Source organism: Meleagris gallopavo, chromosome 6 (genome assembly GCF_905368555.1).
Source record: "Meleagris gallopavo chromosome 6, MGAL_WU_HG_1.1, whole genome shotgun sequence".
NCBI lineage: Eukaryota > Metazoa > Chordata > Aves > Galliformes > Phasianidae > Meleagris > Meleagris gallopavo.
The window spans coordinates 18,936,632-18,964,057 of NC_139409.1; the positions used below are offsets into that span (position 1 = coordinate 18,936,632).

The window sequence follows — 27,426 nt, forward strand, 5'->3', positions numbered from 1 at the left end:
TGTCGGGCCGGTGCCCGCAGCGCCGCCCCACCCGTTGCGCCTGGAGGGAGGGCCGCCGTCCCTCCGGTTGCCATGGTAACAGCCGGGCCGCCATCGCCCTGTCCGTCTCCGACCAATCACTTCGGCCGTAGGGGCAGGACTTCCGGCTGCAGTCCCGGAGGAGGCGGGAGCCGCCCGGCGTGAGTTACAGGTGGGAGCAGGGACCCGCGAGGTGGGGGGCGGGGAGAAGGTTTGAAAGCGAAGTCGTGCTCGGGACCTACGTGCCCTGCAGTGCTTCTGTGCTGAGCTCGCCGCCCAGCGGTAGCTCCCGGCAGGAGCACGGGGACTTTTATAGGGAGAGGATGAATTCAGCTATCCATCCCAGCGTGGAGAATGTGATCTGCGTTGTCCTTTCTCATTCGAAAGCAGTTTTGTTCCTTCAGGTCCTCCATCATCTTTCTCCGAACCTAAGCTACGTTGTATCTTTCCTGAGATGCCGGCATTGCAGCTGCCCGTTTACGGTGCTGAGACTGCTGGTCGTGTGGGCGTGCTCTTAACCCCCCCAGTTGTATGTTTTTAAAGTTTTCAGGTTCCATTTCTTTTGACTGCTCAGTTTAGCAGAATTGCTCATTGTTAGTGTGCTCTTCCTCCTGGGGAGGCAGGATAAGTAGTGACAGGGTGAGGGGAAATGGATTTAAACTGAAAGAGGGTAGATTTAGACTAGATATTAGGAAGAAATTATTAGCTGTGAGATACTGGGATGGGTTGCCCAGTGAGGTCCCTGGAATCATTCAAGGCCAAGCTAGGTGGGGTTTTGAGCTGCCTGATGTAGTGTGAGGTATCCCTGCCTATAGCAGGAGGATTGGAACTGGATGATCTTAAAGGTCCCTTCCAGCCCAAATCATTCTATGATTTTTCTGATAAAAGTTGTAACAATATTGTTAAGCTTCCTTAAAGCTGTTGTTCCTTAAAGCATACCCCTGCCCTGCAGTTTTTGTTTAGATAACAGAAAGAGCTGTGTCTCTGAACGAAGGAGATAAGGAAGTTCTTCTGAGTCTTTGTCCTGGCAAAACGAGAGGTCTTGCTTGGAATCGTCACTGCATATGTAACATACTTCTGGGAAACTTCTTCATTTGTAACATAACTCTTGGAAAAAATCTGCATATGTAACACAGGTAGTGTATATAATCAGAAGAATTTTTGTGTAAGCTTTGCGTGATAGGATTATGCCCATGCATCCAGTGTTGATATTAAAGAATTTCTGCTTTCTAACACTCTGTTTCCTGATCTTACAGTACCAGTTCTCTTTCCTGAACTAAGCACAGCAATAGTGGATTTCTTGTGTTTGCCACATGAATGCATGCGTTGAGTCCACGCTCCTTACTGTTCAAGACAGAGCAGCTCTTCTGCAGTAACACTGTGTACCAGGCCCTGTGAAGTACTGAGGGTCTTTTTGCTTTTCCTGTTACGTATTCCTTGAACAAACACTTGGTTAAGTGTTCATTAACTGTTGTTAAAAACACAGATAATAGAATCACCAAGGTTGGAAAAGACTTCTAAGATCATCTAGTCCAACCATCCACCTACCACCAATGTTTCCCCACTAAACCACGTCCCTTAGTACCACATCTAAACATTTCTTGAACCCTCGAGGACTGGGGGTTGTTCTGTGGGCAGTCCATCCCAGTGCCTACTCTTGGAGAATAAATTTTTCTTTATGTCCAACCTCAATCTCTTCCTCCTTGAGGGCATTCCCTCTAGTCCTGTTGCTAGTTACATGGGAGAGGAGGCTGATCCCCACCTTTTGACAACCTCCCTTCAGGTAGCTGTAGTGACCCACCTCTTCTCCAAACTGAACAATCCAAGTTCCGTCAGCTGCTCCTGGTGGTGCTCCACACCACTCACCAGCTTTGTTGCCCTTCTCTGAACATTATCCAGGGCCTCGATGTGTTCCTTGTAGTGAGGGGCCCAAAACTGAACACAGTACTCGAGGTGCAACCTCACCAGTGCTGAGTGTAGAGGGAACATCACTTCCTTGTTCCTGCTGGCAACACTATTTCTGATACAAGCCAGGATGTCATTGGCCTTCTTGGCCACCTGAGCATACTTGTTGGCTCATGTCCAGAACATTGACCAACACCCCCCTATCCATTTCCTCTACACAGTCTTCCAGCCACTCTGCCCCAACCCTGTAACTTTGCCTAGGTTGCTGTGGCCAAAGTGCAGGACCCAGCACTTGATCTTTCTGAACTCTATCCCATTGGCCTCAGCTCCGCTATCCAGCCTGTCCGAATCCCTTTGTAGGGTCTTCTGGCAGACCAACACTTTGCCAACTTGGTGTCATCTGCAAACTCACGCTCAATGCCCTCATCCAGGACATCAATAAAGATATTGAATAGAACAGGCCCCAGTACAGACCTGTGGGGGACACCACTCGTGACTGGTCGCTGGTCATGAGATGAAGTAGAGAAAAATTACAGAGAAGTAAAAGCTATTTTGGGGATGGACAGTGTAATCCTTCACCAGACAACTTGAACATTTTCCAGTAAGAATCAGCTGATCTATTCCTACTGATTTAAATACATGTGATTTAAATACATTCAAGACAAAACTGATCTATAGTGCTTGCATCATTTTTTAAGCCTATACGAAAAAAAAAAACCTGTCCACAGTCACACATGTTGTCCATGAGGAAGCTGGAATCATATGAACTATAGAGAAAGAAGTTAAGTTTCATGAGGATAAATCAGACAGAGAAAGATAATCTCTAAAAATGTGCAGATAGAATGAATTGAATAATAGAATAATTAGAGTTTCAAAGACGGGACTCAGAAGAGATAAAGCTAAATCCTGTGAGGAACCTCTATGAGTGAATTTTATCAGTAAATGGCAATTTACTTTAATGGGACAGGGTTTAAGGTGATGACACCTTCTTCATGTTTCAGACTCTGATACTGTAGCCTCATCTGGGAAACTTCCGATATCAAAGATACTGGTAGCATCTTTGCAATGTGAATATTTTGCACTGCAGATTCTAGGCATGTTACTTAGCCTATGCTGAAACCTAATAGATGATAGCATTACAGTCATAATCTAATCAATGTTTGGATTTTTACTCAAAATATTGCACTTTTAAAATAGAAGAATCAGAAAGTTGTGCAGCTCAGTTTGTGGATACATCTTATGGTACATTTGTAAACTTGTGTATTATGATGAAAAGTGCCAAGAAAATATGTTGCTCATTTCATTTCTTTACCAGCAGAATTTAAACACTAAAGGAAGATGTCTTTTTTCCCCAAAATCTCTTTCCAACATGAAGTTGAAGAGTATCTCAGCAAAGTGTTCAGAAATAATGAGGTATGAGAAACAGATACCACTGCTAATCATAGCAAATACTTTACTAATTGAACACTTCATTATTTTCTGTAACCTTAATGCTTTAAAATAAGGCATTGTCTTGATATTATCCACAGATTTTTAAATACAGTCCTATTTATATTATAAAATTATTCTTTAGAGCTGTTGGCTCAAAATAATGTTAAATATTTAACCTAAAGGGTATAAATCTGAGGTTTCAGTTTTGGATCCTGCTGAAGGATGATCATGCTGGAGATTAAGCACACATATATTATTGAGAATGTTGAGAAATACTCCCTTACCCAGGGCAAAATCAAAAATACTATAGATTAGTTGTGATTTCCTAGTGTCAGCTGACACAAAAATGATGTTTTTGTATATATTTTTAAAAGTTAATTCATATTTTTGAATCTGCTTGTCCATCTTCTCAGGTATATTATTTCTACAGTACCTACAGTATTACAGAACTCACTCACAATTGTCTTCACTATTTGCTGCAGACTATTTGGAGTGATTTGGCCATTTTTCCCAGCAAGTCCTTTTCTAGAAATTTGTAAGGTTATATCTGGAGCTAGGTCTCTATTGCATAGACATTCCTCACTACTGCATGCCATACAACCATTATTCCTTCATTTCTGCTTAATGTTTATTTTATGTTATGCTTCCACAGAGCAAGAAGCTATTGTGTGAATCTCTTTAATCCTTATTTTAAAATCTCTCCTTTCCCTGTCAGCTTATAACTGCTTTAGGTACAAAGGAGGCAGAAAGTAAATATCAATCTCTGTTAAGTCATCTATCTCATCCACCAGCTATCACAACTGTTAGAGTTAATACCAACTTGGCCTCTGTGAAACACGTGAAAAAATTGCTGCTTGAAGAGATCCAGAAGGTTTGTGCAATTTCTTTGGTAAAGCAAGATGTTTCATCTTTTGCCCAATTAAGAGAGCTTTTCATTACTGGAAACTATTCTTTAACTTAATACACGTCTGCTAGTATTAACAATGTGTAGACATATTGATTTCCTGTCAGCATTAAACGTTAAATTAAAATTCATCATCTAGCAGTGTTCAGCATCTAGTACATCCAAGAAAATTAACAAGGAGGGGAGAAAGATAATCAACTTTTTTTCTAAATGGCTGATAGAGACCTTAGATAAGCTTAGGTTGCCACTGTAGTAAATACAGTACAGACATCTAAGTCTGGAGAAGATGGTAGAAGAAACAGTTAAAATCTGTAGTTCAATATACTGTGTTCAGCAACTTATTTTTAGTAAAGATTAAAGAAGATTGAATGAATATTTCATTCTGAAAACTGTTTAGGAAATGGAGAGAATCTGCATGACGAAAAATCTGCTGCCAGAGTGATGCCCTGCAGCAGCCATGAGTTTTTTACTACTTGTTAATCTTCTGACCATTTTTTTCAATTTTTACTTACCTAAATTAAACATTTTGTGCTTGATAATATATAAGCCATGATGTAGAAGAACTGGATTGTTCGCAAGCTCTATCCTAATTCTTCAGTCTGTTTAAAAAGATCTGGTTCTTCAAGTAAATTATTGATGTTAGTGGGTGTACAGAGAGCTATTACATGACAGGAGCCAAGATGCTTCTGTGATGCAGAGGCAGTTGACAGCATTCTGTTGGCTAGAATGGTAATGAGTTACGCTAATTTTAGCTTGAATCTGGAAATGGGTACTGCAGTACAATATTTTGCTTAGAGGGAAAATGCTTTGCTGAAATCCGAATTTTTCTGGCTTTTCGTAACTTCTGGTATTTTTAATAGTGGTCATATTAGAAAAGAAAGTTTATGTAACTTTCTGAAAGTTTATGTAACAGTTTCTAGCAAAGTTATGCAAATGGATCATTTTCTTTGTTAAGAGATAACATTTATTGGTTGCAAAGTAATGATAGTTTTGCATGTTTGGGATGCATATTTTAAAAGCCTCAAGCAAGCAGACATCTTTTTAAAGTCCCAGAATCATTTTAAAGGGGGAACTTGTCATTTTTTTTGCAACTTTATGCACAATTCAGCTCTCAGTATTCGATCAAATTTAAGTTGAAATGAAAAATAAAAAAAGTCTTGCCACTCTGACATACGTACTCAGACAATGCATGAGTAAAGTTTAACAGTTGTTTGTAATTAAGAATAGTAAAAAAAAAAAGTGACTTACGATTAACAGCATCAAAATCATAACAAATTAGACCCTATTTTCTAATGTGACATCATCACTATGACGTGATGATAACCTGACACAACTTTCTTCCAGCAGAGAGTAAAAACAAGCAGTAGGATTATGAGTGTCAGGACACTGTTCCACTCTCCAAAGTCAGTTTTCTCAGTGAATCCCTTTACAGACTTGTTACTTTTCTATTTACTCATTATGTAGTGTTTTACATCTATATTTGTATTATGGATTGTCTCCCTGTAGAACATTCCCTTAATCTCTCTCAACTGTTTTCACTATTTTTATTTTTATTGTACAGCTCTCGATTATGAATGGAAAAAAAGTGTTTTCAATTTAATCAACTAGTTAAATATTAGCTTCTTAGTCTTATTTACTGTGTGGTTTTGTTCATTTGTTTGTTTTAATGTAACAGCAATTTAAAGGAACCCGTGTTCCAGTTCTTGAGCACCCACAACTCCGGGACATCTTATTAATTCCTGCTATTGGACCCAGGTTTGCATTTTTTAGTGTTTAACTTTAAAAACACATATTTTACTTGTAAATTTAATTTTAAACAGGATAACTAACTGGCAGTAAGTAAAGCACAACTTAATTTATACTGAGTCCTAGCAGACAGTCACTATCTGAACTGGGTCTCAGTATTTATTTGTATTCCTGTATTAGATTTCTAATAGTGGCAGAATATGTCTCAATCTGGTTTATTTTGAGGACTGTTTTGTAGTTGTAGTTGTTTTCTTCTCTACCCTTTGATTCCTCTGGAACTAAAATTAAATTGACCACGTGATAGCTACATATTTTTTCTTCTGTACTGTAAGAAAAAAAAATTATGAACCACATAGAAAGAGATATTCTTTCAATATTTTGTTGTTTTTTTTTAACTGAATTGCATCCTGTGCTTTTAGGCAAGATTTAAAAAAATATGAGTCTGAAGTCATTGTTGGAGCACAGTGTGGGTACGCAGTACTTCGAGGAGCGCACGTTTATGTTCCTGGTATCATATCTACTTCAAGATGTAAGAGTTCTCTACATTTAAAACTTCTAAATAGGGAAGAAAAAACATCACCCCATTAATTTCCAATAAATAATGTAATTTGTTTTGTCCTTTGTTCACAGCTGAAATTAATCTTGTGTTATACATTCAATACATATTTTATCTGGCTTTTGTTGGAAATTTTCAGTATTGCTGTGTGATACATAAGAAAATGACACAAAATTATTTCTCACATTAAGTTCCCCTCACAGTATTGAAATCCTTAGCTGAAGTATTCGTTCTCAGAGATTTCTTATATTCTTATATTTCTTATATTCATTTTGGAAATCTTTTTCAAAGAACATGATTTAAAACCTGTCTTTTAAGTGTTTTTGTTTGTTTGCTTGTTTTTTTAAACAAGTGACAATTTTCTGTCTTGCGGTGAAAAAAAAGGGTGCTGCAACAAATGGATGATAGCTGGATGTATGTTGATGGTACCTAAATGGTAGCTGGATGTATGTTGATAGTGTAGGGAACAGTATTTCAAGAAGTATTTTGTCTTCATGTAGCCACAAAGTCAGTTAACTTTACTATCCTGTCAGATTCCAAGTTACAAATCTAGAAAAATAGATTTTTTCCCTATGGTAATTCATTTTTTATTGTTTGTCTATGAAACATCAAATAGAACCTTCTTTTTCAGTTGATGAAAAATCCTCAATTTTAATGCCATTTTCTTTAGAAATGGAAATTTGTGTTTTTCCATCTTTCAGCACTGATGAGACAAGATAAAAATCTGCTAGATAACCATGTGGTGATATTATAAATAAAGACTTGTCCAGCTGCTTAAGAAACAAGTTTGATTTGTAACCTAGTGATTCTCAATTGCTCTAAATAATTGATAGTCATCATTCTTTATGCATGCTTTCAAGCTCAGAGCCTATGAGATCATTTATTTTGCAGTGATATAGGGGTTGAAGCAGTCTACTGAAAACCGTGAATTATTTGGTCCTTACTGTCAAGTATAAGATTAAATTCAAAATTTCTGTTCTTTGTCCAGTTGTGAAGGCTGGAGATTTAGTCTCAGTCTATTCGGATATTGAAGGGAAATGTAAAAGAGGAGCCAAAGAATTTGAAGGAGTCAAGGTTTTCCTTGGAAATGGGATTTCAGAACTGAGTCGTAGTGACATTTTCAGTTCGCATGGCCGAATGACGTAAGTCCTTGGTAACAGCAATCTGTACCTATAGATATTTCCAATTTTAAATGTAGATTTATCCAACTTAATTATGTCATTTTAAAGAACATCAATAGTAAAAGTATTTTTCCTGGCTGATTTATAATGGTTTCATTTTTGTAAGGTTTTGCTTTGAATTTCTCTATATAAGCACAATGATTTAAATACTGTTAAAACTGATTCACCTTTGTATTTGAAATAATTGTTTTGTGTTTTTCAGTGGGTTAGGCGTAAGAATGACAGAGCCTGTCTATCTTAGTCCTTCGTTTGACAGTGTGCTTCCTAGTCATTTATTTTTACAGGTAGGATTCTTGCCAAAATAAAAATCTGTACTGGTTGCAGAACAATGAGTATCCTCTGAGCAGTCGTTATAACTTGTTATAACAATATTCACTGTGTGTTACAGCACCTAATTTTCTGTTTGAATTTAAAGAAAACAAAAAATGAATGTAGGATCTACATGTTTAAGTCGATATTTATTTACTTAGAGGTTCTTTTTGCACAAACACTCCATAGAACTTTTAGTTTTTGGAATCTGCCTTATGAACTACAAGACATGAGCCTCTTTCAAGGTACCCACTTCTGTAGATAAGGAGGAAAATCTTCAAATAATTGAGCTTAAATTGAAGAGAACTTGAACTTCATTCTTGACAGCTTTTTTGTCTGCACTTTTAATGTTTATGGAACCTAAACCACTTTTCCCCATGTAGCAAGTTTGTTTAAAAAGAGTAGACAGACATAACAATTGGTCATTTAGGCTATGTTGAAACATAAGATGATTAAATAAATGGAACTTTTTTGTTTTATAAGATTAAGTAAAATTCATAATTTCAGTTTGTTGGAATTAAAAAAAGGTTTAAAACATGAACTGGGTGTCCAAGAGTACACTAATAATGGTATTTTTTTAAAATATAAATACAAACATTCCCTAGGTTTAGAAAAACCCTCCAAAAAGTAGTTTTACTCTGTAAAGCAAATATAAATTTTATCTCAAATAAGCCCTCCTTCAGTGATATTCTCTGAAATAGTAAATTACTTCATTTAATATGTATAACAATCACTCAGATTTGTTCTGCTTGTACAGTTAGCACAGTTCAGCTTCTCACTACCTTAATTCAGCAACTTTAAACTCCTGCCTATTCATTTAATTGCTTGTTACTAAACTACACCAATATGTTTCAATAAACCAAATGAGTATAAAATTCTAGTAACATATAGAACTACTCTATGTCTATGGTAGTATCAATTTAATTTATTTTCAGTTTTAGCAGTGTAGCCTCCCTACCCACAAATCCTTAAACTTTAGTCATAGATACTCACATGTGGCTTTAAATAGACAAGAGCCAATGGAGACTTCAGACATCTGCTGTCTCTTTTAAATACTTCATTTTCTGGTTAGGAACCAACAGCAATATCTTAAGTGTCTTAAGTGCTGAATTTTATGTTTATTTTTAACATGTTTGTCGTTCTTTATTCCAGGACTTGGTATAGACCATAAGGTTTGAATTCTCCTGTTTTTGTTTTTATGATAGAACTTACCTTCAGTCGTTGTCAGCCATGTTTTAAACCCTCAACCAGGAGAAAGAATTTTGGACATGTGTGCTGCACCTGGAGGAAAAACAACCCATCTTGCAACATTAATGCGTGATCAGGTAAGAGAAGTCACTGAGCATTTTCTGTCTCAGTGACGAAAGTCTGAGCACCATCATTTTAACAGATGCATGCACGCGCATGCAGATAACTTAGAATAACAAGCCACCAATACTCAAACATTCTGCTTACAGTGTATTTTGTTAGTAACTGAAATGAGCACAGACTACTAAAAGGTCGCCATCCCGCTTAAGACCCGATTTGCTGCAAATTGATGTGTTGAAATATATGTTTGATTTCACTTATTTGTAATTTGTTGCCTTGCACGTTACTCAGAAATACGCTGGATTAATGAAACTGAGGATTCATGGGAATCACAGGTTGCTGCTGTGTGCTGAAAGAATGTGTAGTTTTAAAGTAGGAATTGGGAACAGCTAAATTTTGAGGATTTGTTACTGTCCAGAGCCCAGAACAAACCACCATTTTTCACCAGATGTCTTAAAAGAAACTTTTGCAGTAGTGACTGCAATGGGCCAGATGGGGGAGACCTGTTGTATTTCAGTCTGTTCCTGTTGCTGAGTGCCTCTGGAGACAAGAAATTATCTTAGTTTGTCCACAGTACAGCACATGTGCAGTAAAGCCACCATTTCAGCAACAGCCCTAACAACTTTTCAGCACCATCAGAACTTAGTGTGCATGTACAACGTGCTGAATGTTAACAGGGGAGAAGCAGTGGCATTAGATCATCGAGTACTCATGTTAGAGGTAATTTAGCTCACAGCAGCTGGGGGCTAGAAACAATTGAAACAACGTAAATCCTTTTCTTTCTTTCCAGTCCCAGACCAACAAATGGCTAACCTGGTTACTACAGTCAACCAGCGTACCTTCACTAACTTCTTTTTCTTTTTTTTTTTATACAGTCATGTTGCTCTCTCATTGCTTCTAGAGAGCTATCACCAAATAAAAAAGAAATCACCATGTTTTCTCAGAAAATCTGAATCACTATAGCAATTCCATTCATAGTTATTGGTCTTTGGCTATGAGTTGTTTGTTTCCTTTTGTTCTGTTTTTTGAAGCTTGTTTTTGAAGGTTGATTACTGTTCTGGATTTCACTGACAATACTGAAAAATGTTTTCTTTCTTGTTTACTAATTTCATCTAGCAGGTAGTGCTGTATGCCTGTTCTGATTTGATTTATCCTGCAGAGAAAAAGAGAATTTTTTCCTAGCTGAAAGGAATGATGCGGTAGTTGTCACTACCGCGAGTGTAATGGTATTTTATGAACCTCAGCCAGAGGTACGGCTGCGGGTTTCCTTTTCTCAGAACTGAACTGTATGTAATAACATTTCACACAAATTTGAAACCTGTTTACCTATTTTACCACATATTTAAGACTTCTACCTTCTAAAAAATTATCATTTTTTTTTTTACCTAATTTAATGCTCAGTAAAACATTACAAAACAAACAAGAAAATACTAACAAAATCTTGTTGAAAGTCAGACAGTATAGGTTCCCATTTTGGAGTGATCATGCCAAATAGGGTTTATAGAACTCCAAACCAGTATCTACCTTGATAGGGGTATCATGGAAAACATGGGAGAACAAGGACTACTGGAGTGTACATTTAAAAATAATATCATTCGTTAGGGAAAACTAAGCTTCATTACACTGATCAAAAAGAAAAAAATAATCAGGAATTGCATATCCACTTAATCCCTATGCTTTTGTTTAAAAAAAAACAAAAACTTTTTTTTCAGGGTGAAGTAATAGCAATGGACAAGATAGCTAACAAGGTCAAAAAAATTAAGCAGAACGCTGAATTACTACAGTTGAATTGTATAAAGGCATTTTGCTATGATGGAACAAAAGCACTGTCAGTTGAGAAGAGAGAGGATAAACAAGGTAAAGTAAACGATTTGGGTAATAGCAGTATTAAGAATAAATGTCAGTTTTTTATCAGTAGTATTAAACCAGTCACCAGTCCACAAGTTTTTGAAATCTTAGCAGATAGCTCAGCTGCTTCAGCCTGTGGAAGTCCTCTTATTTTCTTCTCTGTTGTGATTTTCAGCTTCTCCATAAAGCAACTACAAAGCTCAAACTATCTGTCCTTATCACAACCTAATATGCTCAAAAGGAATGCATTCCCTTTCCAGGTAGTATCAGAGATTGATGAAACCTTAAACCTTTTATGATAATACTTAACCCCATACTCTGAACTGTTTTGCTTAGTCTGAGAAATAAATTACTTCTGCAGAATTTCTTGTTTTTTTTCTGCCTCAAAATCATCATCTGTAAAATTGGGTTATTAATACCTAACTCCCAGGAGTATTGCAAATTTTAGTTCATTGATGTTTGTTCAGCTGTTTAGGGGAAAGCAATAAAACAGTGTATTATTTTGAGTTCATTTCATTTGCTTTTCTGAAGTTCTGTATTTTTGATACTGGTTCTGTTCCCATGATGGAACGATTTAAGCAGTATCTGCTGTCTAGATTATTTTTAGTTTGTTGTGCAAAGTGTGCTGTTCTTTCTCACTCTGATTTATTCCAGTAGCTGGTTAGCCTAAGTAGGAATCAGGTTGCGTAATTCACCTTCCTTGTCCCCATCCCTTATTGTCATTCCTGTTTTGCAGGAAATAAGGTATTTTTCTTAATCATCTATGAATGTAAGATATTGTAGGTGGTTCGTAGCACTTGCACAGATGAACAAGAGCTAGCTATAATACTGAGAGATCATGAAGGATTATCTGTACATCCTTGCAATTATGACATACGACATTTTGAAGGCTGAATCGGAGACAGATAAATCAGCAGTGCCAAAAGAGTCTCATCTGGTGATAGCAGAACAATATAGGTAGCACTAGTGTGAAGTCATCCACTCCTTTTCACTTCTAACCTGCTTGCATATTTCAGGAAGAGAAGAAGAAAAGGAGGCAAAGCATATAGATGTCCTTCTTCCTCATTCGTTACTCAGATACACATACAGAGCTCCTTTTGTCTTGGTAATCCTGAGCTGAATTGTTTCTTGAGCACTAGAGCAATAGACATTTTGGGGCTGTTAAACTAGTGGGATTTGGAAAGGTGAAACGATAGGCTCTGCATAAAGAAGGTACATATTTCTTAATCTATCCAGGCAGTATTCAGAGGTAGTGCCCATCTTTTCCATCCTTCTCTATTGAATTGTTCTGCTGCAGAGACAGCATGTGTAAAAAACTAGTAGAATTTGAACGTCTAGTATTTCATGTTATCAAGTGCTCTATTTTCTGTGTGAATTGCACAAAGAGTTATATAGGCAGTCCAATTCTTATTACTTAAGGCAGTCTTAATGGTTAAGGATGCACTTCTCTCAGTAACAATTTGATCATTTATGAGCTGTCTGTGTTTCATAACAACTTATATGCACAACTATTCACCTAGCACCTCTGACCAATCTTACTTCAACATGTTTGTTTTTATGTTTTATTTTCAAAATATCAGTTGAAAAATATTGATGTCTAAAATGATTATGCACTGTTTGAGTTCACAGAACTATAATTCCTTTTCTGTCAGACAAAATCTACCACCAGCACTGATGAAACTTGTCTCTAGCGTGAGATCACTTTTGCAGATACCATCTATAGGACTTTAATGTTTTATGGCAATTAAGCTGTAAGTCTGCCATTTCCTATGGTGAAATCTCAAGGAAAGAAGAGACACATTTTATGTTACTGTTTTTTTACAGAAGGACCTCCATTCTTACCAGAATCATTTGATCGAATTCTTCTTGATGCTCCATGCAGTGGGATGGGGCAGAGACCAAACATGGCTTATTCCTCGACTTTAAAGGAAGTGACATCTTACCAGCCACTGCAGCGCAAGCTTTTCACTGTGGTACGTATTAATTATTGAGTAGCTAAATCATAAAAAGTTTTGCAGTGTAAAACTTAACTACACTTGCCAGAATGTTGCTTCATTTTCCATACTTCTTCAGCAGTTAAGTGCTGGGATGCATACATTTCAAAGTTCACTCTATTCAGGGCAAACGTAGCACCAGAGTTCCGTTAAACATTTCCATAAAACTGCTGTTTTGCAGAATGTCCCTCTTTCTAAATATGTTTCACATCTGTTTTTTGCTCTTTTCTAGGTTTTTCATTCCTAGTTATTGTTCCGAGCTGCTTCTACATTGCATTCTTATTTGCTGTAACGGTACTAGAAACCATTAAGTGCTAACCTCTTTCCTTTTTTATCACTGGGTAGTGTTATTAAGGTTTTATTTTTCCAACTACAGTTTCTTCTGTCACAAAACCATCTGCAGTTCTCAGCTTATTCCTAAATTTAATTGAAGAATATTGAAGTATGTGCATTTTGCCTGATTTCCAGCTGGTCTTTTGTTATCCTTTGTCTTTGAAGATCAGTAGTTCCCAGAATACTTAGACTTGTTCTTCTGCAGATGTATGCTAGGGTGCAGCCCAGCCTTTTGAAGCTCAAGTATTTGATGTTGACTTCTAGCCACTGAAATCTCAGTTTCCTATTCTCCATAAAGACTAAAACATTCTTCTTTTTTTCTCCTTAGAGTAAGTAGTGCAGTTTTCTTTATGTTGTTTCTTTTGGTACAAGTTAGAAAACTTAAGTCATTTGTTCAGCTTTGTTTTTTCTCTTTCAGGCTGATGAAGTCAAAGAGAAGGAAAGTTGAAATCATTTAGGAGTACTTAAATATTTATAAAACAAGATAGTGTTCTCCTGTCTTTCATAAGCCCCCTTTTTTTAAGTAAAGTTGATGACAGCATTAGCATTTGGTTAGCTTTTCAGCTCCACCAGATCTGCTGCTAGGTGAAGTCAGTTCACTGGAATATGGGAAAGATGTCTGTAAACAACAGTAAATAAAAACCTCTGTATTTTTCTATTCTTCTTCCCTTCAGTTTTTTTGGTTTCAGTTTATATTAATTGGCAAAGTCCAAGTCACAGAGCAGGTGAAAGTGTTTTCTGAGCAGCAGCATGCACTCTTACCCCTTCCTCACATAGCCTGCAGTGGTACTGTATGGAATAGATGCTGGAGCACACAGCCAGGAGGCCGTATTACAACTTGCCTTGTTCCCTTACCCTGATACCGAAGGACAAGATTTCCTGAAGCTTTTGTAAACCTGAAATATTCTTATTCAAAGTGAATTACAGCTTGAAAAGAAGCACAGATATAACCATGCCAAATATATGGAACAGCTGACATCTAATATCAGTGACAGAAATGCTGTGTAACTATCCATGCTTGGCAGCATGTGATGAAAACAAAACTAATCAGTATGAGATATGCAGAGCTGCACAAATAACAAATCCTACAGGGTGAATCATCTCAGTAGCATTAAGAGTGCATGAACTATAATGCTGATTTTGAAAGAAAAGCCTTTCTAATCTATGTAAACCTTTAATGTATGCCCTGAGAAGAATTAGCATTCCAACGTTGTTTTAGACAGAAAGATTTAAGTGTTAATTTTTAATATTACAGCTTAACAATTCCTTGGTTACCATTACTTTATGTGAAACATTTTCCTTTTAAATATAAACTGAAATGTTGTTTTTTTTGTCCCTGCAGGCAGTGAAATTACTGAAGCCAGGAGGTATCTTAGTATATAGTACGTGTACAATTACACTTTCTGAAAATGAGGAGCAAGTTGCATGGGCCCTGGAAACTTTTCCATGCCTCCAGCTTCAGCCACAGGTACTGGTATTAATGGATGCTTGACTTGTTTTGGCAAGTACCATAAGGGTACTCAGTATATTTACCATCAATAAATCTCTTTTTTACCATAGAGAGTCTTAACTGCTAGGGATAAAAATAATACAAGAATTTCTGATGCTCTTCAAACCTTTTTTCATACTTGAGATTCATTTAGGGAACATTAAGTAGTTTCCCACTGTGTGCTAAGGTTGTTTTGATTTGTACAACAATCATTTAACACACAAGAGGAATAAAAGACCACTCAGATTTTAAATTTCTCTTGCTATTCTTTCTTTATATGCATGTATTTTATTTTTCTGCCCATTAACAAGAGGTGAAAAATTTTTTATTAAAGATCCCAAAGCAGTGAAGATTATATAAAGGATGGGAAATAACTCGAAGGAGCATTTTATATGCATGGGAGCCATCTTTGTGTTACATAAAGAATGAGGGAATAAATTTATTTGAAACTCAGTGGCCCAAGACTGTACCTTGTCTTTTTTAAAGCCAGTGACTACTATAAAAATGCCTAAGGGGAGAAAGTATATAGGGAGATAGTAGAATTCGTATCCACACTGCCTACCTTTCAAAATCACATCACCTTTATTAGTAGTACCTTGAGACAGTTTATCATCAGACCATATATATATGTAGCTTTCTTCTCCTTTGTCAATGTGATGAGTTGAAGTGTGTTAGTTGTATGTCATCACAGCATCGAGAAGAAGCCTAATCTGGTACCTGTTCAACTTGTGCATTCCTTAATGCCTTGTATCTGTCCTAAGAGCTTGGATGTATCTTTTAACTGAAAAAAACTTAAAAAATACACAGTGATGTACAAGAAGAAAATATATGAAGGCTGCCAAAGATTTAAGAGGACCAAAGCTTTTCTTAAAGATTTATATGCCAAGGTTCCTCTGCACATTGGTATAAATTCCAACTTTCCACTGATATTAGAATTGTTTTTCAATTCCAGCTCTCTCAACTGAGATCATTAAGTAAAGCTTAACAGCATGGGAAATTGTCCTCAGTAGAATGACAAAGCAAAACATAAGTCCTGTTAACTTAAATGCAAGATTCCAACTTGATAGATTCGATACCTCACCAGTAATATGCTTTGAATAAAGTATTTTTTTCACACAAAAATGACATTTATATAAAAGTTTTGTGTATAGCATAGTTTAAATAAGATGATACTGAATTATTTACCCATAAATGGTCTATCATATCTTATAACCAGCTACCCTGCTGAGGTGATCTTTTCCAATGAATAGGAAACTGGAATCTAGGGTTGACTCACCTTACGCTCCTTCACTTATTTCTTATGTTCTTTCTGTCTCTCAGTGGACACCTGCTTTTTACCCAGCCCACTATTTCCCACAATCTCATTTTGGCAACAGGTCTTGGAATCAGGCTGTGCAAGGCAAAACAGGAGGTGGAGCCATCGGTATTGATCTCAGAGGTGGAGATTACTGCATGACAGCTGATCCTGTGCCTGGGCAGACTTACTGCCTCTTAGGGATTTATACACGGGAGATAACATTGTCTATCAGCTTCAATGCAGTAACTAATCTGGAAGGAAAGGGGAAGAGATAGAGGGTAAAATTGGTCTTTGAACAAGCAAATTACTGCACCCTGGGTAGTAGTTTTCTGCAAAAATCCCCTTCAATTCCAGTACTTCAAGTCACCACCCCTTTCTCCCTTTGTATGTTGATTTTTCTTAGTTTCCAACAGATACCTCTTTTTGTCTCTTACCTGGAAAGCGCTGAATTCCTATAAAGGAAAGGAAGAGAAGAACTGGGCAGCAGCTTCCCAGCTGCCCAGCTTTACAGCTGGCAGTGCATTGCTAAACAGTTAACACACATCATGTGCTGATGGGGTTAGCACCTGTGTTAGCAAAGTCTGAGGGCCCAAGAAATGATCTGCTCTGTGCTGCATTACAGATTAACAAAGGAGTTCTTTATTTTGTTATTGTCATGCCGACTTTTACAAATGTTGTTCTGTCTCCTAACTGAATGCATTAGATTAGTGATCCAGCTAAGAATCAGCATATTGATTAAACAAAAAGGAGTTAAGTCATCACAAGGAGTGCTGAGAAAAGGGGTGGGGCTGAGAAGGATTCACTCCTATCCAGGATTTTGATGCCAAATGTCCTCCTGAATTCAGATGCCTAGGCTGTTCTTTCCTCTGTGTCCTATACAAACGTGTCCCATTTACCCATTAGTCTAATTGCATAACACAGAAAATCTGAAGCACCAAATTTTTCTGCTGCATCATTTTCTTCCAAAATGATGCCTCTTTAGCAGTGCTTTTCCATTCTCTTCAGTTGAAGTTTTCTATGTGAAGAATCCAGGTATTTCTACTACTGTTACTGAGCAACAGACTAAGGAATATGTCTTTTTGACAACTTGTGGTTGTTTACTCAAGAGTGCTTCAGCATTTAAGTTAAAAACCTAAAACTTTCACATGCATTGGCTGCTGCTAACAGCCTTCTTGTGATTGGTAGGGATTTTACTCTTTTGGGACTGAGTTAGACCTATGGATGTCACCTATCCTCTATAAGTGGTCACTAAACAAGCGGGCTAAGTGGGCTTGGCCACATCACCAGCACCCCGGTGCTGGACATGCTGTATGCACTCATACGTGCTTGCAGATTAAGAAAGGGAGAGCCATGTAACTTCTGAACTTCCCTGTAGCGCACATGATACAAACCTAATGTGTCTGCATTAAGTTAGGCAGCTCTGCAAACACTTAGAGGAATACATCTAGGAAACCAGGGACTTTGTAGTGATGTGGTAATTTGCTTTTCTTTGTTACTTCCAAAGGAACCTCACATTGGAGGAGAAGGCATGAGGGGAGCCGGACTGGCGCTCCATCAGTTGAAGCTGCTGCAGAGATTTGATCCATCTGCTGGGACTTTGCAAGGAACGGATATGGAATCTTTGCAAGATTGCAGGGAAGAAGATTTGGTTTCACTGGCAAATAAGGACTGTATAGGATTTTTTATTGCAAAATTTATGAAGTTGAAGGGTAAATAAGCATCTAGCAATACAACCTGGAAAAACACCTCTGTGAACCTAAGAGCAGTTCAGACGTGAAGTGCATGTGGTGGTGCTGCAAGGTTGCCAAGCCAATCGGTGACGGCAGGGTTGCCATGGCAGCACTACAATCTGCCAGCTGTTCTGCTGGGAAACAGCCACAGGTTGCAGAAAGTCAGGGCTGGGGGAAGGGCAGCATCATTTTTAGGTCTGTTTGCTTTTATATTCACAGCAGGTCAGCGCCTGGATGACAAGTATGTTCAGTAATGCTTCTGTCTGTTATCTCTCGCTGTGTGAGTGGCTTACCTAGTACAGAAGTGGGAACAGGGGCTGGGGGGTGGCGAGGTAAGCTCCTCTGTGAAATGCAAGCAGAAATAAAACAGACGGGAACCATTACTGTGAATTCTGGAATAAGCTTTTTCTGTGCAGGTTTACCAATAGTTAATGCTTCATTAAATAGGGCTTCATGAAACACTGTAATGTTTTGCAAATAACTTTTATAAATTGATACTTAGAACCTCATTTCTCTTTTATTTTAATACAAGCAAGATTCTCTGTACACATAGTATATACACAAAATACGATTAGGCTTTGTAGCAGGTCTCTTATAGCAGCATGAATATATTAAACCATCTCACTCTGGGAATGTAAATAAATATTATTTCAACATCAAACTTCCCATGCATAAACTGTATTGGTTCTGAAACAGCCGTTTGGAGTGGCTGACCAATGACAACTTTAAAATCAAACATTTGCAATAGAAAGGGCTACAGTTGTGATGAAAATATCAAAAGACAGAAAACAGTGCGCTACTATCATCTGAAATGTTGCAAATCACCTTTCAAACAACTAAGAATATTAACTGGTTAGAAAGCATCAACGAACGCATGAACGGTTGGACTGGATGATCTTTTAGGTCTTTTCCAACCTTGGTGATTCTATGATTCTATGAAATCAAATGAAGGTTGAAACTGGGGGAGCATGCTAATGAGAACTGACTCCATACACTGTCAAAGATTCAATAATTTAAATTTCTCAAACGTGTTGTCTGCATTTGCAAACTCTGCTTCAGTTAGAGATGTTCTCTGCCTGAATAATGTTCTCTTTTTGCAGTACTGTTAGAAACAGCACAAAAATGCGAGGAAAAAACAAGCACACTTCAAAAACCTGAACTGACATCTGTGTTTTGTTGTTGGTTCTTTATTTTTCTCACTGATTAATTTTACACTTTTTAAAAAGCATTCTCTGTAAAAAATATCTTATTTTGCACTCGTAATTATTTGGTTACTAAAAGGGAGACCTTTATAATTTACCTTTGTACTGTCAGAAGTGCTCATAATCAAAATAATTTATACAACTCAGTAGTCTGGTTCTTCACTTATATTTGTTATTAGTGTTTTGCTATAATACATTTTCTACTCTTAAATAAATTCTCTTCTGTTCTGCTAAGGTTGATCAGCACGTATTCCATAAGGCCTATCCCAGCAGAAAAGGAGGAGAGAATTCTCTTCTTTTTTAGGTCACACCTTGCTGTTAACCATGACACGCCAAAAGAAGACTGAAATCTCTCATTTCATCAGTGTTAGCTGAGAAAACCTACCTAGAATCAGAATTGCTCATATTATAAATTACAGTATTTTTAGTCTAAATGTGGCAAAATAACTACTTGCTAACAAAAGGTGTTAGTCTTTTACCGCAAGTACACATTGAAATCTTAGACTCAGTGCTGGTATAAAAAAAGCTTTTTTTTTTCAGAAAATATAAATTCTGTAAACATTAATCAGCATACATAGACTGTATTTTGAAATTTGCACATTCATATAAACGGAGGAACTTTTGCCTCCAGTTTCAGTAGCAGGATCTGTGCAGTGTTGGATTTTAGTAAAAAGCTTGCTGAGAATTTCCCATATTTTTTCAGTTTTGAATCATAATCAGGCTTTTCAGGAGAGTGATCTCATTTGATTTTATATGAGAAACTTCTTAGGGCCAAAAAAACACAATTGTAAATGTCTTATATTTGATTCCAGTGTAGTTGCAGACAGGACTTAACTTGAAAAAACCACTGGTGATATCTGAACTTTTAACTAGGGAAGTTAGTTTTGAAAAATCACTGCTAGACGTAAAATACCATATTCAATATATTAAAGGGATATGCCTCAGCTGTTTCCCTGCAATCTTCTCTCTCTCAGTAATTCCTGGGAGTCAGGGGAAACTGACAAGGAGAGAAGAAGGAAAGGCAGAGAGAAAGAGGGAGAGAGAAAGAGAGACTTCTCCATCAGGCAGTTCAGAAGAGAAATGTAGCTGAGATACTTCAAATCATCCTTTGAAGGAGCCAAGCTCTTTACTTCGACTTGGCTAAGTCAGATGTCTTGAGTTGCATGAATGCCATTCTTTCTTTTTCCTTTTCTTTCCAATCTGACCTTTAAAACTGCAGGAATTTAAACACTTAATCATTTGATGTATGGTATATGTGTATCTTTGACACATAATAATGTTACTTTCCTAATAAGAATGCTTTGCAGACTGAATCATTATGCTTCAGTGTCAGGTGCTGAAGCACAATATATTTATTTATTTATATATATATATATATATATGTATATAGATTAGATATACAATCAGATCCTGTCTATCAAAAAAAAAAAAAAAAAAAAAAGCCAGAATCTGAAAAGTACCTTTCCCTATTTGTAGAAATAGTGATTAGTAATAGTGCCAAATCTAAATATTTATCTCCATCAATATAAAAAATATTAAAACAGCAGCCTAGTATTGTATGACATTATTCTACAGCTTCTTTCTCTTTATTTGTGATAGAAGCCACCAACTTTTAGACTGGGGGAAATAGGCTAGTCATGACATTTGACAAGAAATGACTTTAGAGTAGGCAATTTAAAATATAAATAACCTTTTTTACAGTTTGTTGTTCACTACTGAAAAATTATGAGCAAATCCACTTTGGTACAAGAAGTGGCAAGAATCAAGTAAGGAGGAGACAGAGAAGTTAGAAGAACGAGCTGGATTTCTATTATATCTGATATAAATCTCTTCTGGGGGCTGCATAGGAACACATCTCTAGAATAGTAAGCTATAAAAAGAAACTGTCTATAAAATTACTGTGAGATGATATTTGTCACGGCTTGTTTTACAAAAAAAAAAAAAAAAAAGAAATAAATTATAGACAAATTGCCAAACTGATTTATCTGATAACATTTGATTAAAAACATTTGAAATCGAACGTCATCCATGTAATTTAAAGATGAATGAACAACTAAAATTTTGGTAAACAATCTGCAGTAAAGTGAGAAATATAAGTAAATGCACAACAAAAATACTATGTTACACTCTGGAAAAGAATGTCTCTGTTCTTCCTTTAGACTGTGTAACAGTTGTTTGCAGTGTGCATTATTTTCATGGAGGGAATAGAATTTAAGTCAAAACTGCAGGAACAAAAAAGAGATTTATCAGAATGACCATTTGGGAAACAGCTTGATCAGAGGTCAAATGTAACCAGAAATAAAAACACCTCTGGAGGAGGCTTCAGCAGCTACTACAGGAGGTACTTGACTGTAACCTTTTTTCTCAGGACAGACTCTGATTAAAAGCAATCAGACTGGTCACTGCATTCCAGGTAAGGGAATGATAATGGACCATCCTAAAGCCTCTGCAGTTGTCACAGAACATGAACATGACTTTACAACCCAATAGAGCTTAAAAATGACAATCGCTAATGATTTTGTAGAAAAGAGTAAGTATGGAGGGGCATGAGAACTGAGCAGGAGCTGCACATAGAGAATGCAAAGGATCTTGATGAGCAACCAGGCAGGGAAAAGTGAAAACAGTTCTCTACATTGATTCAGGGTTTCTTGAGGAGGACTAACTCTCCTTATTCTCCATTTATAGTAAGGGCACCATTCTACAGGCATCATTCTATGTATTCTGTGAAAATAAGCACTCCACTCAATTCCTGTAGCTTTAAGACCTGCCTTAACTAACTGGGGCCAAGTCTTTAGAAGATACCCTTTATATTTTACACCTTGAGAAGAATAAATTCTCAAAGGCTTCCCAAAGGCTTCTCAAATTCTAGATTCTGATGCCAAACACTATGTGAATTTAGTAGTATTCTAGACAAGGTTTCTTGGCATCTATAAATTAATCTTTCTAGGTGGTAGATAAACTTTATGACTCTATTTCAGAACAGTTTCTTCCAACTCGTAACCTCTCTGTATAAATCTTTCTGCTTATCCATCCCCACTGTCCTGTCCCTTAAGAGGCCTGGAGACTGCCACTCCCATCTCCTCTTCAAGAATTCTTTCTTCCGCAACGTCTGTGACACCAAACAACTGATAGACGTGAGCCTCTCTATTCATTTGAGAAGATACACAAAAAACGGTTAACACCAGACATATATACATGCAAATGTTCCCATCCCTTCCATATACTGAAATCCTTTGGAAAAATACAGAGCTAGGGTTGATAAGATTCTCTATGTACAGCTCAACTGTTTTATCTTCCTACCTTTCCTTCTCATTCATTAGTTTTATCTTTTCAGTCCATTTGAACAGAAATGCTACAGGTTGTTTTGGACCACACAAACACAAGAAGACTGGAGCTCACTGGGACCTCTAGCATTCCTCAGATTCAAAGCTCCTGAAACCAGACACAGAAATATGAACTCATTAGTATCCTAATGCAACCAATACTAAACTTTCTATCTGCAAACTTTGCAAATGCATTTCATCACAATAACCTTTGATATGTCCTCCAGTTGGAGTATCTTTAAAGCTACTTGTTGAAATAATTCTGTTAAAGTGCTTTTCAAAGTAGTGCTCAGCAGGCAAGTGGTATTGTGCAAAATCTGTAGTACAAGCTCACATTACAACTGATCTGTCACTCTTAATAACTGAAGAAAAAAAAACCTTAGCAAGAATAAATAAAACCTACAGAGTGTCTGCCTAAGAAATGTGTTAGTATGTTGCCTATACACTGTTAGTTGAACTATACAAAACCTAACTCTCTTTAGCTGGATGGAGACATGGCTTTCTTTGTAAGATATTTATATCCTACCAATCAATATCCAGACCACACTTAAATACTGGGGCTTGAACTGTGCGCTTTATTTTTCTCTTTACTTGTCTGTACGTGGTTACCAAAATCCATGGTTTTCATACACTCAGTGTTTTGAAATTCTGCCAAACAGTTCTTAAAAATAACTTTAGCAAGGTGGAAAATTAACACCTCCTGTAGCAAATTCAAAAAAGAAAATAACTAAACTATTTAAGGTACTGTAGCAGAATCACTGCATCACTTCTTGGAGGCCATGGCTGTCATGTAACAGTTACAGGGAGCAACAGCATTTACCGAAGCTGATAAAATACCTAAAGCCAGGCTACATAGAACTAGACAATACAACTTTTTGCGTTTAAATGTAATCTGATATGACTCAAACAACAATTTCTGTCACTACTGTTTTTCTCCACTGATACCCTGAGAAACCCCTTGTATCAAAAGCCACTTTTTAGATGGTCTTATCTATCCATTTAGTAATACAAGAGGTCTACTTACCTATCCTTTCTTTGCCTACAAAGTCATTTAGTGGTGTTTAAAGAAATGCTGAGAGTTTTGTTTATAAAAAAATACTCTTTTCATTGAGTTCCCCACAGTTCATGCCCTGAGCCAAGATTACCCTTGAAAAACTGCAACAGTCAGCAGCACTAGCAGGAATGTCCAGATATCTGACAGCAGAATTTCACCCTCTTGAGTTGTAAAAAAATGCATATTAAGCATAAGGGAGAGCAACGTATGTATGAGGGAGACAAACTGAACTGTTTGGATGTTGGATTAGGTTGGAGAAAGCATGCACCTCCATTTCACTAAAATGATAGTCAGAATCAGGCAATGCTGATACTGCCCAGAATTAAAGTAATAAATAAAAAGAAATTCCAGCTAAATGAATTACTATCCCACTACAGTTTTTATATAATGTGCTATTTACAGTGAAATCTAAGAAGTATTCCATTCATACGATTACTACAAAGACTCTGTGGTGCAGAACAGCCTATACAGTAGGCAAGTGTATGGAACCTGTAGCCAAAAAGAACTGTGAATTTCCCCTCACTTACCAGTGTCACAGGTGATCAATGCAAAACAAACTGTTTTCACTCCTTTTGCTTTCAATGCATTTTCTATAGTAAGCTTGCAACAGAATATTTTGTCACATTTTTCTAATCTCCCACTGTCAGCACAATTTAAGTGAAGGAAAAGCAGTGAGCTGTCTGCAAAGTGGGAATGCAGAGGAATTGGCAAGTGTAGAAAAAGCGAAGAAGCTACAAAAATTTATTTTCCAACAAAATAATTCTCCACAAGCTGTGTAAACTTTTCTTACTAAACAAATACTCTAAAACACAAAGATTTTACAGTTCCAGTGAAACACTCACAGTAACATTTGCCTGGTTTTACTCTCTTGATGTCTCAACAAGAGCCAGCAGATTTATGCTTTCTCAATTACCAGGGTCAGTAAACTCCCTCATATTCCCTGACTGCAATTTGGATTTTTAAATTAATAACAGAATGAAGAAACAAACTCGTTGGGCTTTTGAGTAACCTTTGTTTTCTTCGATAGATTCTCACACTTTGCTGCTTAATGTGCCCATGCACACGGCTGCCCATCCACTACCCACTCACTCACATACATACCTCTGTCACGTGTGCTCTATTATTCTGACAACAGAACAAAAATTAGGTTGTGTCCATTGCAATTTTGTAACCTGTGTAAATAGGAACATTTTATAGTGGTAAGCTAGTTATCTTTACTGTAAATTCAAAATGCAAAATTGGGTTTGCAAGGACAGGATAAGGTGTAAGAGTTATCTAGATCCTCTATCTCAAGCAGCCCTTCATATTTACATTTAGTATAAGCTTTCTGCTACAAAGAAAAATTGTTTGGATTGAACACTGTTACAGATTTCCTAAATGAGGCTAGTTCCAGTCGCCAGTAATTCAAAAGCAAATCTGCTGACTTGGCATTAGGACTCTAAAACAGTGTGATCAAACTTATATAGTAAGAAGGTGTCTGCAGAAATAACATTTATAAACTGTATATACAGTACACAGTACCAGTACATAGAAAATAGATTTTGACCTCATGATCCCCTGTGTGTAAGGCAAGACTGAATTCCGTTCCCAAATGGAGTCCACCAGAGGTACAAGCAACAGATAGTGGCTCTTAAACCAATATGCAAATCAAGTGCATAACAAATTAAAAATCAGAGCAGACAAAAATTTTTAGATTTTTGTATGTGCAGATTCTGGCTTGCTGAATACATGGGAAGTTATTAAACATCAAATGTACCTTTGGAAAAAAAAAAAACACTAACAACACCTTGATGGCAACAGATATTGTTCAAGTGGCAGCTACCAAAGAAAAGCTTGAAAAATGGCATAGTACAACATCAGGAACTCTGCAGCTGTACCACGCTAATTCATATAGTGCTAACCAAAAAAATAAGTATATGAATATTCTATTTCATGCTATTGCTATGTAAGCAACAGCAATACAAATCAGCATACAGAAGGATACCATATGTTCTGCAATGAACAATCCAAAGATATTTTCAAGGGGCACTGTTACAAGACTTCCAAGAAACACAAGAGTGCCAGAGGCAAAAGTTACTGACGGATGTAAACATCCCTGTTCCACTCTCCTGTGTCGTTACGTTTTTTAGATATCACTTCCCCATCCTTGTCACAATATTGGTCCCTCGATTTATGACGACTTCGCTGTTTGTTGCATTCATTGTGGTCCTGCTCCCGGTCCCTCTCCTTTGAGCGATGCCTCGATTCTCTATGTCTGTGATCACCATGGGACTCGTCTCTATGATTGTGATCCCTGTGAGAATCATAGTGGTCACCATGCTCATGTGAGTAGTCCTCCTTTGGCTCTACGTAAGCTGAATCTCTGCTGTCTTGTGTTTCTGAGTCAAAAGTTTCTTGCCGAGGAAGGCCTCTAACACCACTGCGATGGTTATGGTGTTGGGTTGAAGAGCGATGGTGGGATTTCTTGATGGGTTCAACCCGTGCTTCCTCTTCAATTTGTGAATTGCTGCGTTCAGGGACTGAGTGGTCATTCCTCTGGTCTCCTTGAGATCCCTGCTGTCACAACCACCAGTGAGTTCACATACACGAGGTACGCATTTTAAAACTTTCACCAATACAAAATTAATCTAGAAAGCATCATGAAACCAAAAAGATTTAAGTACACAACACTCCACTTCGGACCTATACTAGGAAAAAATAACACTTGAATGCAACTTTTACTGAAAATTCAGTATTATAATACAAACTATTATTTCCACTCTAACTCAAAAGGAGAGTGGTACTCAGGTTATTATTCTGTGAGACTTTCTGTTCTCGTGCGAGATGCTTCTGAGTTTGTCAGCAGTAATTGCCTACCATACTCCAGACAAAGAAGGAGCATGCAGAAGCAGGACAAACTGCAGAAAAATTAAAGAGGACACATCACTCCAGGAGAAGGCACATGTTCAGCTCAGAATATAAAGATGCCTGGTTGGAACAGACACTATGGAAAAGTGACTTTAGAGGGCTGAGGAGACTCCAGAAGAGAATCAAGGAACAAAATCTTGGCTCAATTATAGTAGCTACTTTTTCTTTTCTTCTTTTTTTTTTTTTTTTTTTTAAGATAAAAACGCAATTGGATCTTTTATTAATAATGAAGTTTGTATTATGATACTAATAGTATCACTGACCTCCTGCTTTTCTCAGCAATCAGTTAGTTTCGTCACGGGGACAAAAAATTAAATGTTGACCTCATAATTTTAAGAGATCAGGAAAACAGACCATTGCCAAGGAATGTAGAAGGACAGTGATATTATCACCTAAAGAATTTCCTAATACACCACTACTATTAAAAAACTAAAAAAAAAAATTACCCGGTAATATCAAACCTACTCTTCATCAGCATAATGCTTTGAAATCACTGCAAAATGAATAATTGGCATTATTTAACTCAGTTTGTTTGGGGTTTCATTCAATTAACCTGCTTTTATTCCCAAACCACAGCCGAAGGTTCATCAAGCTTAACTGCAAAATCTTAAGAAACAGCTTATAGGGAATTTGAATGATCTTTCTCACATTTGCTTAAGAACTTCAAGATAGAAACACTGCTTCTGGCACAAAACTAAAAGTAAGTTTTAACAGTTATACAATCATTTGTTCATGAAACTGTACTGAAGTTACCAAAGTTAGCCTAAAATTTGCACTCATGTTCAGAGCCATCAGAAAACAAAGACTGCCTCCAGGGTAGCTCACAGACATACTTCTTTCCGTTTTTGTATGTTGTGAGCTGGGAAAAGGAAGAAGTTTTGTCCTTCAGAC

The 27,426-nt window shown here is 37.0% G+C and overlaps 2 protein-coding genes across 12 annotated transcripts in view; one reads left to right on the forward strand and one right to left on the reverse strand.

The window, feature by feature from the left end:
* The first annotated feature begins 50 nt into the window (after nt 1-50).
* Nucleotides 51-21,208, forward strand: NSUN6 (NOP2/Sun RNA methyltransferase 6). Of its 7 annotated transcripts, none has more exons than XM_010712638.4 (13): nt 81-190; nt 971-1,154; nt 3,242-3,336; nt 4,070-4,225; nt 5,934-6,013; nt 6,424-6,533; nt 7,549-7,702; nt 7,944-8,025; nt 9,256-9,375; nt 11,071-11,215; nt 13,031-13,179; nt 14,876-15,001; nt 17,824-21,208. In XM_010712638.4, the coding sequence occupies exons 3-13, from the start codon at nt 3,262-3,264 to the stop codon at nt 18,034-18,036; spliced, it is 1,410 nt and encodes a 469-aa protein (XP_010710940.1). In that variant the 5' UTR covers nt 81-190; nt 971-1,154; nt 3,242-3,261; the 3' UTR covers nt 18,037-21,208. The 7 variants fall into 7 exon arrangements, with proteins under 7 accessions (XP_010710941.1, XP_010710940.1, XP_085083437.1 ...); XM_085227309.1 differs by lacking the exon at nt 81-190 and adding an exon at nt 200-458 and having other exon boundaries at nt 937-1,154; XM_085227310.1 differs by lacking the exon at nt 81-190 and adding an exon at nt 200-458.
* Nucleotides 21,209-24,352: 3,144 nt separating this feature from the next.
* Nucleotides 24,353-27,426, reverse strand: part of CACNB2 (calcium voltage-gated channel auxiliary subunit beta 2) — a 222,020-nt gene continuing 218,946 nt past the window's right edge. For 3 of the 5 annotated variants that reach the window (XM_085227305.1, XM_085227303.1, XM_085227306.1), the window contains one exon: nt 24,353-26,184. In XM_085227305.1, coding sequence (XP_085083431.1) covers nt 25,702-26,184 — 483 coding nt within the window. In that variant the 3' untranslated portion in view covers nt 24,353-25,701. The remainder of the gene's footprint in view (nt 26,185-27,426) is intronic. The other 2 variants (XM_085227307.1, XM_085227304.1) reach the window with 1 other exon arrangement.